The sequence below is a fragment of the Malania oleifera genome, chromosome 10 (genome assembly GCF_029873635.1).
Source record: "Malania oleifera isolate guangnan ecotype guangnan chromosome 10, ASM2987363v1, whole genome shotgun sequence".
Classification (NCBI taxonomy): Eukaryota; Viridiplantae; Streptophyta; class Magnoliopsida; order Santalales; family Ximeniaceae; genus Malania; species Malania oleifera.
This window is the reverse complement of record NC_080426.1, coordinates 71,805,217-71,821,385: the sequence shown is the minus strand read 5'-3', so window position 1 is coordinate 71,821,385 and position 16,169 is coordinate 71,805,217. Positions and strand designations below refer to the sequence as shown.

The following is a 16,169-nucleotide window of genomic DNA, read 5'->3' as shown; positions in this document are numbered from 1 at the left end:
ATTTTTTAGTATTATCTTGTAGAAAATTTCGTTGTGTATGAACATTTAAAATTTTGAAATATGGAAATCTTGAATGATTTTGGAATTTCGAACATTTTGTGTTTTTATTCTATATTGAATTTCAAACTTGAATCATATTTTTTTTTTTTTTTTTTTTGCAAAATTCATAATCCCCATCCCCACCTTTTTCCTTTTGATAATGACAGAGAGAAATTTTGTAAGCATGAAAAGCTTTAAAGTTAATTGGGCTTATTTTTGAAATGGCTTATAATCAGCAACAATTAATATCAATTTTCTCGAATGACTTATGACATGCAACACTTAGTATCAATTTTTTTATCATAATTTTGACCATGCAAAATTTTGAAATTATCTTGGATATATAGAGCATATTGGAATATTGAAATTGAGATGTAATTATGATTAAATTTTCATTTAAAACACTTTGTGCTTAATTAGTTGTCAACTTAAGTCTCACCTTCATTTGGTTTTGATGATGTTGAAAGGGAAGATATATGAGAATATATTGATTAGATTGAACTTCATTGATTATCTCATTTTACTTTAGTTCCTATTTTTGAAAGTAGTTTGTCATTATCAAAAAAGGAAAATTATTAGTCCCAATTCTAAGGTTTTATTAACCTAATTTTAATGATAGCAAATTATTTTGAACTAAGGGATTTGTATTAAAAGTTGTGCCTCTATAAGTTAAGTCATTTATGTGTAAAGATTTGAAAGAAGACTTCAAGTTGTTAAAACTTATTTATCTGTATTCATTTATCTCAAATGTAATACACTTTATATTGTAGATCTTTTAAAATATAAAGGTTATGCCACTAAAGTACTTAAACAGGGAAAAATAGAAACAAAATTGGATTGTTCTGGGCTATCCTACCAAGGATGGCCCTAGTCAATTGATTGGGCTAGGCAAAATGCTTAGGCAGTCGACCAGTCTTACTTTTTAGATATTCCCAGGGTCAATTTTTCTCTCTAATGGCTAGTGTCTAATTGACCAACCTGTGACACAGCTCGACCGGTCTAAATAGAGAATTGACTAATAGGCAGAAAATAACTATTTTGACTCCAAACTATATATATACTCTACTAAACCAAAGGAACGTTAGAGTAATTAATATTGATTTTCTAATTTGCCCACCTTTGAGAGAATTCTCCAAAACTCTAGTGCTATAATCTAGTATATTTTTTTTGAGAGTTGTTTTGTTACACTTCAATTTGTATATCCTTATAAGGAAATTTATGTTGCAAACATTTTTGTATTTAGTTACCTTGCCTCCATATAAGACAAAGATTATATTTAGATGTTTTGTTTTCATACAAAACAAGGAGTGTATTAGTGTCTTCGCCACCATAAAAGTAAGGGAAATAATGAAACCTTGAGGTGTTTTGTCTCAAGAGTGGAAGTAGGTGAAGACAATCCAACTACTATAAAAGAATTTACATTTTCTTTCCCTACTCTATCTATTAAATTGCTTTAATATTTATATATTTACTTGATTTGCTTAATTTGTTTTAAATTTAGTATCAACGACTTCAATTTTCATTCAACCCAATTCACCCCCTCACACTATTTGTTTGTGCTTTTGAAGGTTCACCTTATTCAGAGTGAGCACAACACACTGCGGGTAGTCACCGGTTAGTGATTTTTTTCTGCAACCGTGTACCATACCTCAATCAAACTAAAATGGGGATTCTAGTTCCTAAGATACTTCAAAATATTTCATGGACACTGGATTGGACTTGAGTCTGCCCCTTCATTTAACAAGGGTTCTATCTTCCTGAAACAAGAAAGCTAGATGAAGTCCAACTCCTTTGGCCCATAAATCAACCATGTGAAAAACATTTAACTAGAGGACGGACTTGAAGTAACGATAAGATTGCTCCTTTATGACCGATTGATCATGAATTCAAATCCAAGAAAGCAGCGCTACAAACCCTGTTATGACCCTTTCCCTGCCCTTCAAAGTGTGGAGCAAGACTTGGAAAATTAAAAGTTCTTGAAGAGATCATGTTATTGAGGGGAGAAAAAGTTGCTAAACCTCCATCCTAGAAAACAGTCATTCAATTCTTTTGCAAATTCAAGTCCTGCTGGAAATGAAAATAGCAGCCACGAGACGGGGCGGTCATCAAAGAGCTGATGGAATCAAATCACAAAAGGGAACAGATGTCCTTGAATTGTTTGGTCCACAAAGACACATAATACTGGACAACAATTTGCAATGCAAGCTGGGAGGGTGTAGTTTGTATTACCTCTTTAAACAACTCTTGTTTTTTCTGCAGAATCCAGGTAGAGCAAACATGGGAATAAATTGATGCTAGACATTGTCCGACATAGAAGAGTCAATAGCTAATCTCCACTTTTTAAGTCAGGTGACAACATTTTACCCGTCTCATGCTTCCAACAATTTACCCCATTTTCGGGGGTGGGTAATCTCTTTGGCAGGGGCAAGTTGAGGGGGCTAGTTATTCTGTTAGGCAACTGATAATCATCCAACTATAACATATTTCTACTCCCTTCTAGTCCTGTAGGACTAATAAGGTCGATACCGCCTGCCACGATTCCCATCATCACTGCCACTTCCTCCTCGCCCTTGGTGTACACTTAAGCCATTGCTCCGATCATTTCTACGAGGTCTTGGAGGTGGCATCTGTCCTCCAGGCTGCTGTCTGCACAATGCTCAAGTACAAGCAATAGTCAAAACAGTGGTGGAAATAGTATAATTGGATCAAACTGCAAGTAGAGCAACTTACAGAACATAGCCAATGCGACCATCTGGCAGAACCATTGGCACCATTTGCATACCAGCTGGCATTGGCCCCCTACCGTATATCACAGGCTGTTCCAGTTTGCAAACCCGTGAGATGAATATTGACTAATAAGTGAAGACTGATTTGGCAATTCTGTATTGTTGCTAATCCAACAACATACCTGCTGAAATCCAGTGGAAACACCGTACCCAGCAGCCAGAGAGCCATATGGATTTACAGGAAGACTACCATACCCAGGATGTGGAAGATAACTTGAATGAAGCCCGGAACCATGGAGAGCAGGCCCATCAAACTTTTTATCAGTCTGAGGCTTAGCAAGGGTAACTTCCAGCACCTGACCTGAAAGACAAGTACACCAATGCATAATTTTCCAAACCACACAGGTTAAGCAAATACAAATCAATTTGTAAAGCAGTCGAAAACCCAAGGATTGTGGTCCTTTCTTCACTACTGCATTTTAATACAACAGCTACAAAAAATAAAATAGGAGAAGTGATCCTCATTCCTCATCGTTTGTTTCTTTTATGCTGACAGGACATATTAATGCCACTTCTTTCCTGATATTTTTCTTTGCTCAGGATAGTGTTAACTGATCCACGTCCAAGCTTCTAAATTCCCAAAACAGGGGCTTTCTCCAGTAATAAGTACTAATAACCAATGAAGCAACGAGTGAAATATTTCACTACACCATATTTTGAAATATTGGTATCATTGAATATAATTTTATGACATGCAATTTTTTAAAAAGGAATCAAATTTAAAATCAGTTTTAAAATAAATAATACTACAATGGAGGTCAATCATAGTCCACATTTTTCCCCTTTTGAACTTTTGTGGCGTAAACAACTGCAACACATCTTGCATCATAGATCTTCCAACTAGACAGTATTTCAATTATTATACTCAAATATTAATGAACAAACAAGTGTTACAGAAGTTTAATTTACCTTTAACAGCTCTAATACACATATTTTAAAATAGAAAATGTGCTAGAACATTACCATGCATTTCATATTTCTCGGCATCTTTGATAGCTTTCAATGCACTTGACCTTTCTGCATAATGGATGAATCCAAAATCCCGCTTGTTACCAGATTTGGCAGGGGGCAAGACAACTTTTGTAACTTCCCCATGGCGCTGAAATAATTCCTTCAATTGTTCAGACGTTGTATTTTCTGGTATGTTTTTCACATAAAGGGCTTTCACCTGGGAATCCAAGTACAGAAAATTTCTCAAGGCTTAACAGCTTCCAAAATTTCAATAGCAAGGCAACATAGAGAAGTAGAAAGCTCAGCACGAGTTCTATAGACAAAAAAAATATTGGAAATCTCTACTAAATGTTTTAAAAGGCGGACTAAATGTTTTAAAAGGTGGAGGTGTAAGGCTAGGCGTTTTAACCCTAAAAAGGTGAGGCGTAAGCCTTTTAAGAATTTATTTTTAAGATTAATAAATGTAAATAAATTTTATATTTTTTAAAATGAAGAAAAATTAAGAAAATCACAAATATAATGTAAGAAAGAAAAATTATATATACTTTGCAAACTACTCGACTGCCGTTCAAAAATTGCTAACTTGAATACATGACATAAATCGTGACAAGGGATAGCTATACTATTACAAAGTTCAAATTATTTTCATGATCTAAGATGCAACTCTGTTATTTTGGAAATATTGAGGTTCAAGAGTTCTAGAAATCAACTCATATTATGTGATTCCTTCTATACAAACATGTAGTTAAAATTTTTTAACCAATTTTTACTTGAGAATCACATACCCAAAATGCATAAGCCTCAACTAAAAAGGCGCAAAAGGCATGCCTTTTGTAAATATACATTAGTCACATCATATAATGTGTTAACCTTTTTGGAATTTGGTATTTTAGATTGAGCCTAAAGTCATTTTAGGCATGTTGTGCCTTGAGGCGAGCCTTGATTAAGCCTTTTGAAACATTTTTTCTTTTTTGAATTTCTTCCCCCCCACTAAGGTAACTTTAAACCTCAAAATTTTCCTCTACGAATTGTTATCAATTTGAATAAGAGGTTAAACAGCATTAAAAAAGTTGCAACACCAATGATTGTTAAAGAAGGAAAGAAAAATATGGGCATTGAAAATTATTTCAAGTAATTTGTTCGAAGAATTCAACCCAAATGCAGTGGTGGGAAAAGCTTTGAGCAAATACTAATCCAGGAAAACATCTGAGACCAGGAAGACCATGTAAATACACAGGCCTATGTTCCATGAATATTTGCAAGGACTTCTAATGGAGTACTGTAAAGATTCCATTCCATGGTAAGATTAACTGTGTGTGTGTGTGTGTGTGTGTGAGAGAGAGAGAGAGAGAGAGAAAGAGAGAGAGAGAGAGAGTTGGAGGAATGGGGTGGTTGCAACCACAACTAAAAGAAAAACAGAACAAGCAAAAAGCAATACCTGGAAGGATTGAGGGGCATCAAGTCTCCAAGAAACCCTTGCAAAGCAAAATCAGCTTAGATAGAAAATCAACATCAGAGATGGCCCAAAGCCCATCTCAAAGGTCAAAAGATACTCACCTCCCCTGAGATTTGACAAAAAGACAGAGACCTCCCCTAAGATTTCAAAAATGCCATAAACCACTCCTGAGATTTCGAAAATGTCACGGACCTCCCTTGAGGTTTGCTAAAATGACACAAACCTCCCTTAAAAAAGCTTATCTTTTTGCAAAATACAAGTGAAAGTTTACGTCTCTTTGGCAAACCTCAGGGAAACTCTGATATTTTTGAAACCTCAGGGGAGGTCAATGTCTTTTTGCAACACCTTAGGGAAGGTCATTGTCTTTTGCCCATAAAAAAAATCTAATCATAAGCCTGAGAAGCTCAATGTCCTCTATGTAGAAGTTCCAACAGCCCATCTTGCCCAACCATAATACAAGTTCAATCTTCTCCTCAATCATGTAGGTTTAGTTCCAGGGGGCCTGCTTGTTTCTAGACCTTCTAAGCCCAACAATTGTATCTCTATTCAACTCATACAGGTGACACCATCACTAAAGCCTTAAAAATAAGCAAAATAAATAAATGAATTTTGTGACCTAACACCTAATTGACCTTAGCTACCTAAAGCATAAAGCACCTGCAGGAATTGAGCTTACAAGTTACAACAGCATTCGAGGGAGAAACCCAAAAGGTGAGAGAAACTAAAATTTCTTGTTATTATAGAACAAACTCCAATCCAGTCTCAGAGGACTAAAGAAGAGACTCCTATTAAAAACTTCAAAAACCAAAGCAAGAATAAAATAGTAAAACTTTTAGTTTCTTGAAATTTGACTCTTAGAGGCATGCAATCTATGCAGGCCAAACTAGATTAGTAAAAAATCAAAGATATGTGACAATGAAAGTAGAAAGCAGTCTTCGGAGTCTCAGGCTTCTTAATTCCTGCATATAGCATGACACAAATAATTGGAGAATTTGACTACAGGTTTTATATTACGAAGTAGGTACTAACCTTCCATTGAGCCACAACAAACACAAGTGCTTGACATTAAGGGAAACCTTGGCCATACCAAATGACTTATAAGCAGATTGGATGGAAGCAAGAGAAAACTGAAAAAACATAATGATATTGAGAAAGATTTGCAAAGAAAAAGAAAAGTGAGAATAACAAAAAGTTAGGATCAAGGGGCATCTTCAGCTGTTCAAAGCTCAGAAAGATGAAAACCTTCATGAAAGTCAGGAGAAACTGCACTTAAGTTCGGATTGAAACTAGGGAAAAAAAAAACCGACAAGGCTAGGAGTTTACAACTATATCTAATATTCCAGTTACAAGGAAGCTACGAAACATATACACCAAAATAACGTTTCATAACAAGATTTCACATAAATCCACACAGAATAAATATAGAGGGAAAACACGTGGATAATAAATTTCCCAGGAAAAAAATACAGTAGCAGTTGGGCTGAATTCTCACAACCATTTGAATTTTGACTCTGACAACAGCCAGAACATGCAAAAACTATTGGACTCTTTTAGAAGCCTTCAAATCCTCTCACCCAACAAAACCACATTCTTAACTGCCATGTTACTGATATGACACGGAGAACATTAAAACAAAATCCACTAAAAGACCCTTTCCCTCACCCAAGCTTGTCCACTATTGTTTTGGATTTCCACAATCCAACAAAAATTTGAACAAGAGCAATTAGTTTAAGAAATATTGCCAAGAGAGGATTGAATTAGTAGTGAATTACAGTAATTCTATTATTTAAAACCCATTATTTTTTGTCAGAACCATGATGTTATGAAATATCCAAAACCAACATGTGCTAAAATTTTTAACAGTCCCAGGATTATTTACTGAGAAGGGACCAAATTCTACAAGGCTACCCACTCAACAACTAACTCAATTCTTACTTAAAAACCAATATCACATTCATAAAATTTTGGGTTTAATTGTGTTGTCTATGATTCCAAACCAATGATGGATGAGTTTAGGTTTTTACACTCTTTAAGGTTAGCAAAAGAATCACGCAATGATTTAATGAAAGAGATACACATATTGCACCAAAACACCAAAAACCTCACTCTGTAAAAGGATTATGCATTATAATTATCCACTCAAAATATCATCCACCAACGTTCATAAAGAAAGGAATAGATGGCCTGATGATAATCGCACTCAAACTAAATAGAAAAACAGATAGAAGCTGATTACTGATTATCTCACACACCATTAACATTATCTTTCAAATCAACCAGGACAATTGACCCAACCACTAATCAATTCCATCTTAAGCCAAAGCCTTTCCTTTCAATGACAAAAACTAAGAATCCCTTATGTCATATCAGAATCGTTCTTAAGATCAAGTCCAATGAGAAAATGGATTCACCGGATCATTAAAAAACTCAAGACTCACCGGCAACAAGAACAAATCTCAGGATATAATATTAGGAAGTTCTTGCATATCTTGGGACTACCGAGCAAAAATATTGTATGAGATGTCTACAAGGCTAATGCCTCCCTTCCTCCCTAGGGAATACTTAAGGTATAATATCATAAGAGATGTCAACAAGGCTAATCTCTCTCTCCATCCCCATGCCCCTCCTGGGCGGTAATCACATCGATCATTCTTTGAAAACACATGCAACTCAACAAAATCATTAAGAGATCTTCCTTTTATTACATACTAAAATATTGATACAATGCAAAACTTGAACCATTAAGAACCAAAAATTTGTTTCTAACAAAAACAAAAGGAAGTACATTTTTTCAATTTCAAAAGGCTTTCCAAGCTATTAATGATTTTTCACTTTTCAAGCTATAAATGAGTTTTCGCTTTTCAAGGAACCCCAATTTCACTTTTCATGAAGTCTAGCAATGCCCCATAATATTTTTGACTTGCTTCAACTAATAAGATTCCAAATGTTTCCTAGTTATTCGTGAAAGTGGGGAATTTTTGCTGTTTTGAGGGGCATTTGGTTGGGAGAGGAATGCACGTATCTTTATGGGGAAGAAGATGTTTTGGACTTTGCTCCTGGATAGGATTAAGTATTTGATTTTGTTATGGGCCTTTGCAGCAGGTTGTTTGAAGGAGGCGTGTTTTTTAAATTTACAGCATGACTGAAAGGTTGTGCATTTTGACCGGAATTTTTTTCGTGTTTGTTCTTTTTCTTTCTTAGGTGGATTTCTTACACTCCTTTTTGTACGTTCTTTCATCTTTCATTATTTTTTCTATTTCTATCCCCAAAACAAATTAGTACAGAGAAGAATATGTTTTACAGAAATGTGTTTAATTTGCTGGTAACTAGAAAATTTTGGAGGTTAAACCAATTATAAAAGAGTTTCCGAGACTCGCATCCAGAAGCCAGATATATTGATAAAACATCTTAAAAATATTTGGATTTCTGTGACTGTCTTGCGTCCTCTATTTGCAGTAGAAAATTTTAGACAATTAAAAAATCACCTCCCAATACCAAAGGACTCTGTTCCAGGGTGCAGGTAAGTGAGATCATCTCATAATTCATCCCAAGCCTAGGATCAATAGAGACACATACCAATAACGCCAAGAGGATTTCAATTTTAGAAATTAATTAACTACAGAGTTAATAAGAGGACCTCAACCCTCAAATCAAGTGAATGCCAAATACAATCCAAAAGGAACCAATTTTAGAATGCAAACCAGAATTTTTACCATTTTAACATTCCACAGACAAATTTACGTTAAGAATCATACCTTTAGTGAACCTTGATCCTCTTTTCCTTCCAAGGACCTTATTGCTCCAACTGAAATATTAAATTCGTAACTCTGTTCCTCTTTTAACCCCTTAAATCCTCCTTGGCCTGGATGATTTGTTAATGATGCCAAACTTAAATTTCCTAAAAACTATAAACACTTTCAAATCCCTGAAGGATTCTCGAAAAACTTTTTACATGGCAGTACTCTCCTATTGGGATACAATGTTATGCTTGTTACTATCCTTTAGAGACATCCCCTACTCAGAAACTAACAGAATACAAAAGGGCCCACATAAAACATAAACCCTCGCAAGGATTCATCACACATAAAAAAAAAAATTAGACAATTAAAGAAAAAGGTATTACGATGAACAAAGACAGTAACAAGGATGCCTATAGTTTGAAATTATTTTGGCAAGGCCAAGAATAAAAAAGCTGCCAACCATGGGCAAACATTGCAACAGGATGAGGAAAAATTTTGCAACAAAATTAAGATCAGAATCATTTATAACTGAAGTCTAAGAAATAGATGACTGAAATATAAGGACATTGTAAGAATATTAATGCCTGGATGCAACTAAAGCAGGAGACAACGGCAGATGCTTTCTAGAAAAGGTTGAAATATCCTCAGGCATGCCCTTTCAAAGTGCCAAGTGGAATTATACTATCACAGTCCATGCACACAAAAAAATCACTGTGGAGCAACCTCTGGGATTTGAAACATTAATTTACATGATCACATCATTATTTCATGGGGATTCTAAATAAATGGCAGCAATACCAGGCACAACATGGCATCAGGGCCCAGCTGGAGATGATGACTCTGTTGCTGACCTGTAATCCTCAAGAACATCTGAAAAATCAGTGTCTAAATCTGAGTTCCCCAATCCAACGATTTCTGTAAGGCTGATGAACAGTCCATAAAGTTCCAGTAAACCACCAAGGAGTGAAAGGTCTGGAGAGCAGTAGGTTTAATGGGGAGTGAAGTGACTGCCTCGGGGGGATTGTCCGGGAGAAAAAAAAAAAGACAAACATTGGGCAACAGGAGGAAAGAGGCCTGGGCATTTAGGGGAGCAGGAACAAGATATTGATGGGACTAAACACTGAACAGGAAAAAGGTGGTAAGAAGGTCCTCATATAAGCTGGATCTCTCAGGTTCTGAGGTTCTGAGTTGAGGTCTAGAAGATAAGCCAGAATTTATCTTTCAGGTTCACTTAACTGACTCGACAAGCTCAGACCAAGTATCTAAAGGGTCAGGAAATACGCCATTATTACTCAAAGATTTGGGCAAAGTTGTTCTTGAGCCGATAGTTGTACCTGTAACAATGCAACACAGAGGCTAGCAAAGTGAGGCAAATGCCTTCTCTTCAGGTAGTTATTGGACTGACTCAAAAGGGTTCAAAAAGTGTACCACATCATCCTCTAACTTGAAATATAAGCTCACAATGTATCTGTATGCATGTGCACGTGTGCATTTCTTGTCCAATATCCCAGTCATTTATTAACTTTATTCCCAGTTTTTCTCTCTTTTCTTCGTGTTATTTTTGTGTGTACACATGACTGTGTGTGTGTGAGAGGGGGGGGGGGGGGGAGGTTTAGGTCCTACCGATTATAATTCACGAAATGGCACTTTGGATACACAAAATTGCATGAAAAAAAAAACAATTTGATCAGGTCCAATGAAATGTAAACCTAATTTACTAGATAAGATTTCATAGATCCATTTCAATAAATGAGAAAGAGAATTATAACCTTCCTCTGGGAGGTTAAAAATGGAAAAAGGAAACTTAATATTGCAGGCAAAAAAACCTTAGACCTATATAGAAGGGGGATTACATATATCATGGGAGTGCATATCTGTTTGTCTGTTTTAACACTTTTGCAGAAGTAAACTATTGTGCGTAGTCTAAGAGCTTCTAGATGAAAAGAGAAAAACCTATATAGGAGGGGTTTTACATATCTTGGGAGTGCATATCTGTTTGTTTTAACACACCTGCAGAAGTAGACTATTGTGCCTAGCCTAGTAGCTTGTAAGATGAAAAGAGATAAAAATGAGAGAAAATGCATGCTCCCTCAGTTATAAAAAATTTAAGTGGATCATGTAAAAGCTTTTTAAAATGTAGTTTTTCAAAATTATCCATCTTTGGAATTTACCTGAGCAGCAGCAGCGTGGTCTGGTGTACTCTTTGGATCAGCCCAGCTGACAGTTGGTGTATTGCCATCCAGCTTAAAATTTGCACTTGACATCTTCTGTCTTGAATAATCAGCACAGGCATTGTTGTAATACTCAATGAATGCAAAACCACGATTACGGCTTGGATTTTGAGGATCCTAAATGTACAAGAAAAACAATGGACTAGGCAGTGTGAGTAGATACAAGTCATAAATGATACAACACTGCATTTTTAATAACAGACCTCATTTTAAGGATTTTGAGGATCATAAATACACAGAAAAACAGTATAGCTGGTAGTGTGAGCTGATAAAATCTAACAACACAGTGTTCTTGATAAAAGAATGATAGCCTTTTAAGCCAAACCACCTTTATAAGCTCAATGTTATCAATTCCAAGTCCAGCCTCCTCGATGACTTTTCTAAAATCATCATCCGTCCAGCTCTTTGGGATGTTTCCAATAAATAATCTGTGCTTTGTTTCAGACAGCGAGCATCGTATCATTTTTCCCTGCAGTAACAAAAATTAGTAAAAAATCCCCAGCCCTAATGTACAAATAAGGCAGGAAGAGGATGCACTTGCAATAAAGTGTTTTCAAATATATCATGCCACAGAGATTAATAGGTCTTTCATAGAATCATCAAGCTTACCTTGAATTCCTTATTATGTAACTCTTCAATGGCCTTTTGTGCAACATCTTTTGACTTGAAAGCTATAAAAGCGTAGCCCTTGCTTTCACCAGTATCCCTATTTTTCATCAGCCTTATCTGCAAATTAGTTCAAATTATAACCAAGTTAAAAATCCCAACAAAGAACTGCACAAAATCTGAACATGTGAAATTTCACTGTTTCAACCTCATGAACTTCGCCTAATGGTTCACAGAGATTGCGCAAATCTTCTTCCCGGACATCTCGAGGAAGCCCACCGATGAAAATTTCCGATCCATGGGGAGGAAGAGCAAGAAGATGGGAATGCTTATCTTTGTCACCTTCGTCATTGGAAGTAGTAGGCTTTGCTTTGTCTTCAACAGGTTCAGTGGCTATTTGGTCTCCATTAGCTTCGAGCATCTGATCTTTCTGAGCATCCCAAGTTTCTGAATTTTCAACTCCTTCAACATTTTCATCATCACCTCTATCTGCTCCTTCGTCTTCTATATGTTCTTCGACATCATCATCAATCTCTTCGCTGTAGTTGTCCTCATCAAGATCCACCCTCTCTTCAATTTCCGTACCCTCAGCCATGAGTGTTTTATGTTTGAGGCTTTGTCATCCAATCTGTCCCTGATCAGGTCCTAAACTACATGAAAGCATGTATTTAAGATATGAAGGATGAACAAAAAGCCATGAGAATTTGCATACATGCATAATGCAGGGATATTCATACGGGTGTGCCTCATAATGCAGTGTTGGCCAAGAGAACATGTAGGACAGAGAAATCTTGACAGTATCTCTTCAGGTGCGCAACAATAACAAATAGAAGGACAAATATTCAAGGTATTTCTTAAAGACATCATAAGGATGCTTCCAAACTGACAACGTTACCTATCAGAAACGCTCTGCTTGGCTGCCAGGAAATTTATGGGAAAGGAAAGAAAACTTGGGATGTTAACACTGCCATAGTGACAACGACCAGTTATGAGAAACCACGCTTTCAAATTTCATGTAAAAAAAAAAAAAATGATTTATTGATGTTTAAAAAGACTAAGAGAGTCAAAAGGCGAACACAAGAAAAAAAAAAAAAATGCTTCCCCCGAATATCTCTGGATGGAATAGCAACATCTGGACCAAAAATGGCACAGAAACGCCCTATGAAGTAACCAGATTTGCAAAAACCAATTTGAAATTATCACATCTACAGAAAAATGTTGAAGATATAGAAGAAGACTGATTAACACAACTCAATATCCAACCAGATAACGAAAAGTGGAATAATTTCATCAATATAATATTAAAATTTACGCGAAATGTACCCATTTTCATAAGTTCATCCACTCCAAATCGAAAACATAGATAGCGGCGGAGGCGGGGGCAAAAACCAATCCTAAACCCTAAAACAAAAGGATAAATAAGGGATCAGAATTTGAGTGTTAAGAGCGAATCGTAGGTCTAGAACCAGTGAAGGATGCCCAAAAATAATCACATTTAACTGAAACTAAACAGATTTCTAGAGATTGAGCTAACGAGCTTCGATTTGCCAAATCTGAACACTCTAATTGGAGAAACTACAGGCTCGGAAAAAAGGAAATAAAACTGAAAAATGACGAGGAGGGAGAGACTGCATACCCAGGTTTATTCTCTTGCGATTTTGCGTTTGGTCCGTATTTGGTCTCTGCCCTTCTCAATAGCTGTTACTGCTCCGTCAAAGCCTTCCTCAATAACATATTTATATATATCGTTTTCAGTAGGTATATATACCCATGTCTTTCCAAAGGCATTAATTTTGTTCTAAAGTCGGAATTGATGAGGTCTAGTAGTACAATTTTGAATAGGAAAGAAGAGAAAAATGGCGAAAACAAAAATTAATAAAGTAATATTTGAAAGAAATAAATTTAATTATGTTGCTACTAAATTTCATCTAAAATTATAATAATGTTAAGTATGAATTCATATTAAGTGTGGGGTAAAGATTTTGTTGTAATATGAATCGGATAAGTAGAATGCAGAGCGGAATAAATACGCAACAAGCAAAATCAAAGTCAACCAAACAACATGAAATAACAAGCACAACAACAAGATATACGTGGTTCAATAAAACTTATATCCACAGAAACAATTGGTATAAAAATTTCACTAAAAAATTTGAGAATATACAATACACTTCACAAAAATCTCTCTCATGTCTCACAATACCCTTAGATAGGGATAAATAAACATTCTTTCAGAGGTTTCCCTCCAGTTACCCAACCACGCCAACATTCAAATTCAAAATTAAAATTTCTTCTTACAACTCAGGTGCACTCGTCGACGAGAACAAAAGATTCGTCAACGAGTTAAAGAAGTTCAATCGTCGATGAGTCTATCCTTTTTCGACGAGTCTTTAACTCTAAGTTTTTCAGGCTCTTGGCATCCATTCGTCGATGAGCACAGGACGCTCATCGATGAATCTTCTGCTACCAACACAAGAAGACTTCTCTCACATGTTTTTCTTCCTTTACTTGTGATCCCACTAAGAATAAGAATCACACACAAATATAACAATTTCCACCTTGGTGATTATACGCCCCTTAGGAGAACCCAAAAAACATGATTGATTCTTGAACTTGAAACGCTCGGTTAGGACCGTCTCCGGTCTAGTACTTGGAGAGGTGCACCAAGTCCAAGCAATGCCACTTGAACTTCCCGATGGCAGCTTCAACTTCTACCATCAAATCTGATATAGTTGTAGATTCACCCGAAAACTCCACACTAGGCTTCCAATAAGACTTTCTCACAATAGTAAATACAATAGCTACGGCAAATCTTATATCACCAAAACCTCGTGCATAGTCTTCAATAGAACTAACAACTGACGATCCACTCTGTTACCTGCTAAAACACTCCATTACACAATCATGGAGGACCTTTGACATATCCCGAACATCACAGTCCATCATTGGGTACCAAACGGTAGACATTTCACAACGATTCTCCACAAAACCTCCCTGAGACAGCAAACAAAGTCTCCCTACAGTTCCCTCTACAAACCCACTGCAGCTTTGTCCATGCAAATCAGCAAACCAAGACCCATCTTGGCTATACCCAACACACACATGTCAAAAACTTCCAACATAATTCCCAACTGATTAGCCTCAGTTAAAGCATTTCCAGTCAAAAACATGTCATTCACATACAACAGATATATCACTTTATGCATCACTATCACCCTCTTCCCAATTGGAAGCATCACCAATTTATACCTGAATGGTGGTCTGGTAATGCACATGGACCCACCGTGATCCTGCTGGTCTCCCAAGTTGAAACTCCCTACAATATGACCAATGTCAACTTTGCCCTGAATCTGTTGCTCCCCCTGCATCGCATGCTTATTCATACTGTGATACTGTTGACTCGAGATGGAACTCCCCACATTTCTGCCTTGAGTGCCTAACTCCACCTGAATAATATGATTGCTACTGCCGTAATTTTCTGCAATTTGTTTCTCTTCCTTTTACCTAAGTACGCTGCCCCATGACTTTAACAACAAAAGTCATGTCCTCGATCACCCCATTGTTTGCCATAGGATCACCTAACTTGCACCCACCTTTCTTATAACCCAAAAAGATGTATTGTCCGGACATAACACCAAGCCTAGATACTCCATCACTAGAATAGTGCACCAGTGGACATCCACTCACAACCGAGTAGTCTACCGCGAAACCTGCCCATAATTCACTTGCAACTTTCCCATCTAGCGATCCCTTTGGCGATCGGTCACACGAGAAACGCATCATACTCATTGACTTCACCAAGAAGTACCCTGCAAGCCTTGCATATGATTTGCCATGCTCACAAAACTCCTTGAACAAAACCAACCTACTCAATCCTAATGACTGACATGAGGATTTTTGTAACACCCCGAAATTTCTAGCTATATATATATATATTTTTTTTCCATTTTACTTAATAAACCCTAATACCACAAATAGTAAACAAAGTCAATCCAAACCAAAAGCGGGGTATTAGGGATACACCTATTCATAAATACATATCAACTATGCGGCGGGAAAACATGATATACCTAAACCTTATACACAATACTAGAGCCCTACTAACTTCATAATTATATATATACATCCCCATAAATCCATAAAAAATTTCTAGGGACTCACACAAAAACCCTATTCTAACTCAAATATTTACCCTGTAGCTAGGGCAGCACTAAAACCTCTTCTATCTCGAAGCTCGCTCCACTCATCTGATTGAGTTTCTTGAAATGTTTGAATCTAGGGGTGAGATATCTCTCAGTAAGTGGGATAGAATAACATTAGTGTGTGGCATATGAGTTCTATTGTGTTATAAACATATATT

At 36.4% G+C, this 16,169-nt stretch overlaps 1 protein-coding gene across 8 annotated transcripts; it reads right to left on the bottom strand.

The window, feature by feature from the left end:
* Positions 1–2,141: 2,141 nt before the first annotated feature.
* On the bottom strand, positions 2,142–13,598 carry LOC131165796 (heterogeneous nuclear ribonucleoprotein Q). 8 transcript variants are annotated; one of them, XM_058123876.1, is made up of 11 exons: positions 13,446–13,554; positions 13,133–13,210; positions 12,705–12,773; positions 12,018–12,459; positions 11,813–11,929; positions 11,532–11,672; positions 11,144–11,320; positions 3,789–3,993; positions 2,948–3,126; positions 2,770–2,855; positions 2,142–2,685 (listed from the first exon to the last, which is right to left on the bottom strand). In XM_058123876.1, exons 4-11 carry the CDS (start codon positions 12,402–12,404, stop codon positions 2,550–2,552), a joined length of 1,428 nt encoding a protein of 475 aa, XP_057979859.1. In that variant the 5' UTR covers positions 12,405–12,459; positions 12,705–12,773; positions 13,133–13,210; positions 13,446–13,554; the 3' UTR covers positions 2,142–2,549. The 8 variants fall into 8 exon arrangements, with proteins under 8 accessions (XP_057979859.1, XP_057979861.1, XP_057979863.1 ...); XM_058123878.1 differs by having other exon boundaries at positions 12,018–12,454; XM_058123880.1 differs by having other exon boundaries at positions 13,303–13,457.
* Between the last annotated feature and the right edge of the window lie 2,571 nt (positions 13,599–16,169).

Coding starts and splice junctions, on each gene's coding strand:
- LOC131165796 (XM_058123875.1), bottom strand. CDS start 12,404: ATGGCTGAGGGTACGGAAATTGAAGAGAGGGTGGATCTTGATGAGGAC. Junction 2,856..2,947: donor TTTCCACTGGATTTCAGCAG/GTATGTTGTTGG, acceptor AAACTGGAACAG/CCTGTGATATACGGTAGGGG. Junction 2,686..2,769: donor GGTCGCATTGGCTATGTTCT/GTAAGTTGCTCT, acceptor AGCATTGTGCAG/ACAGCAGCCTGGAGGACAGA.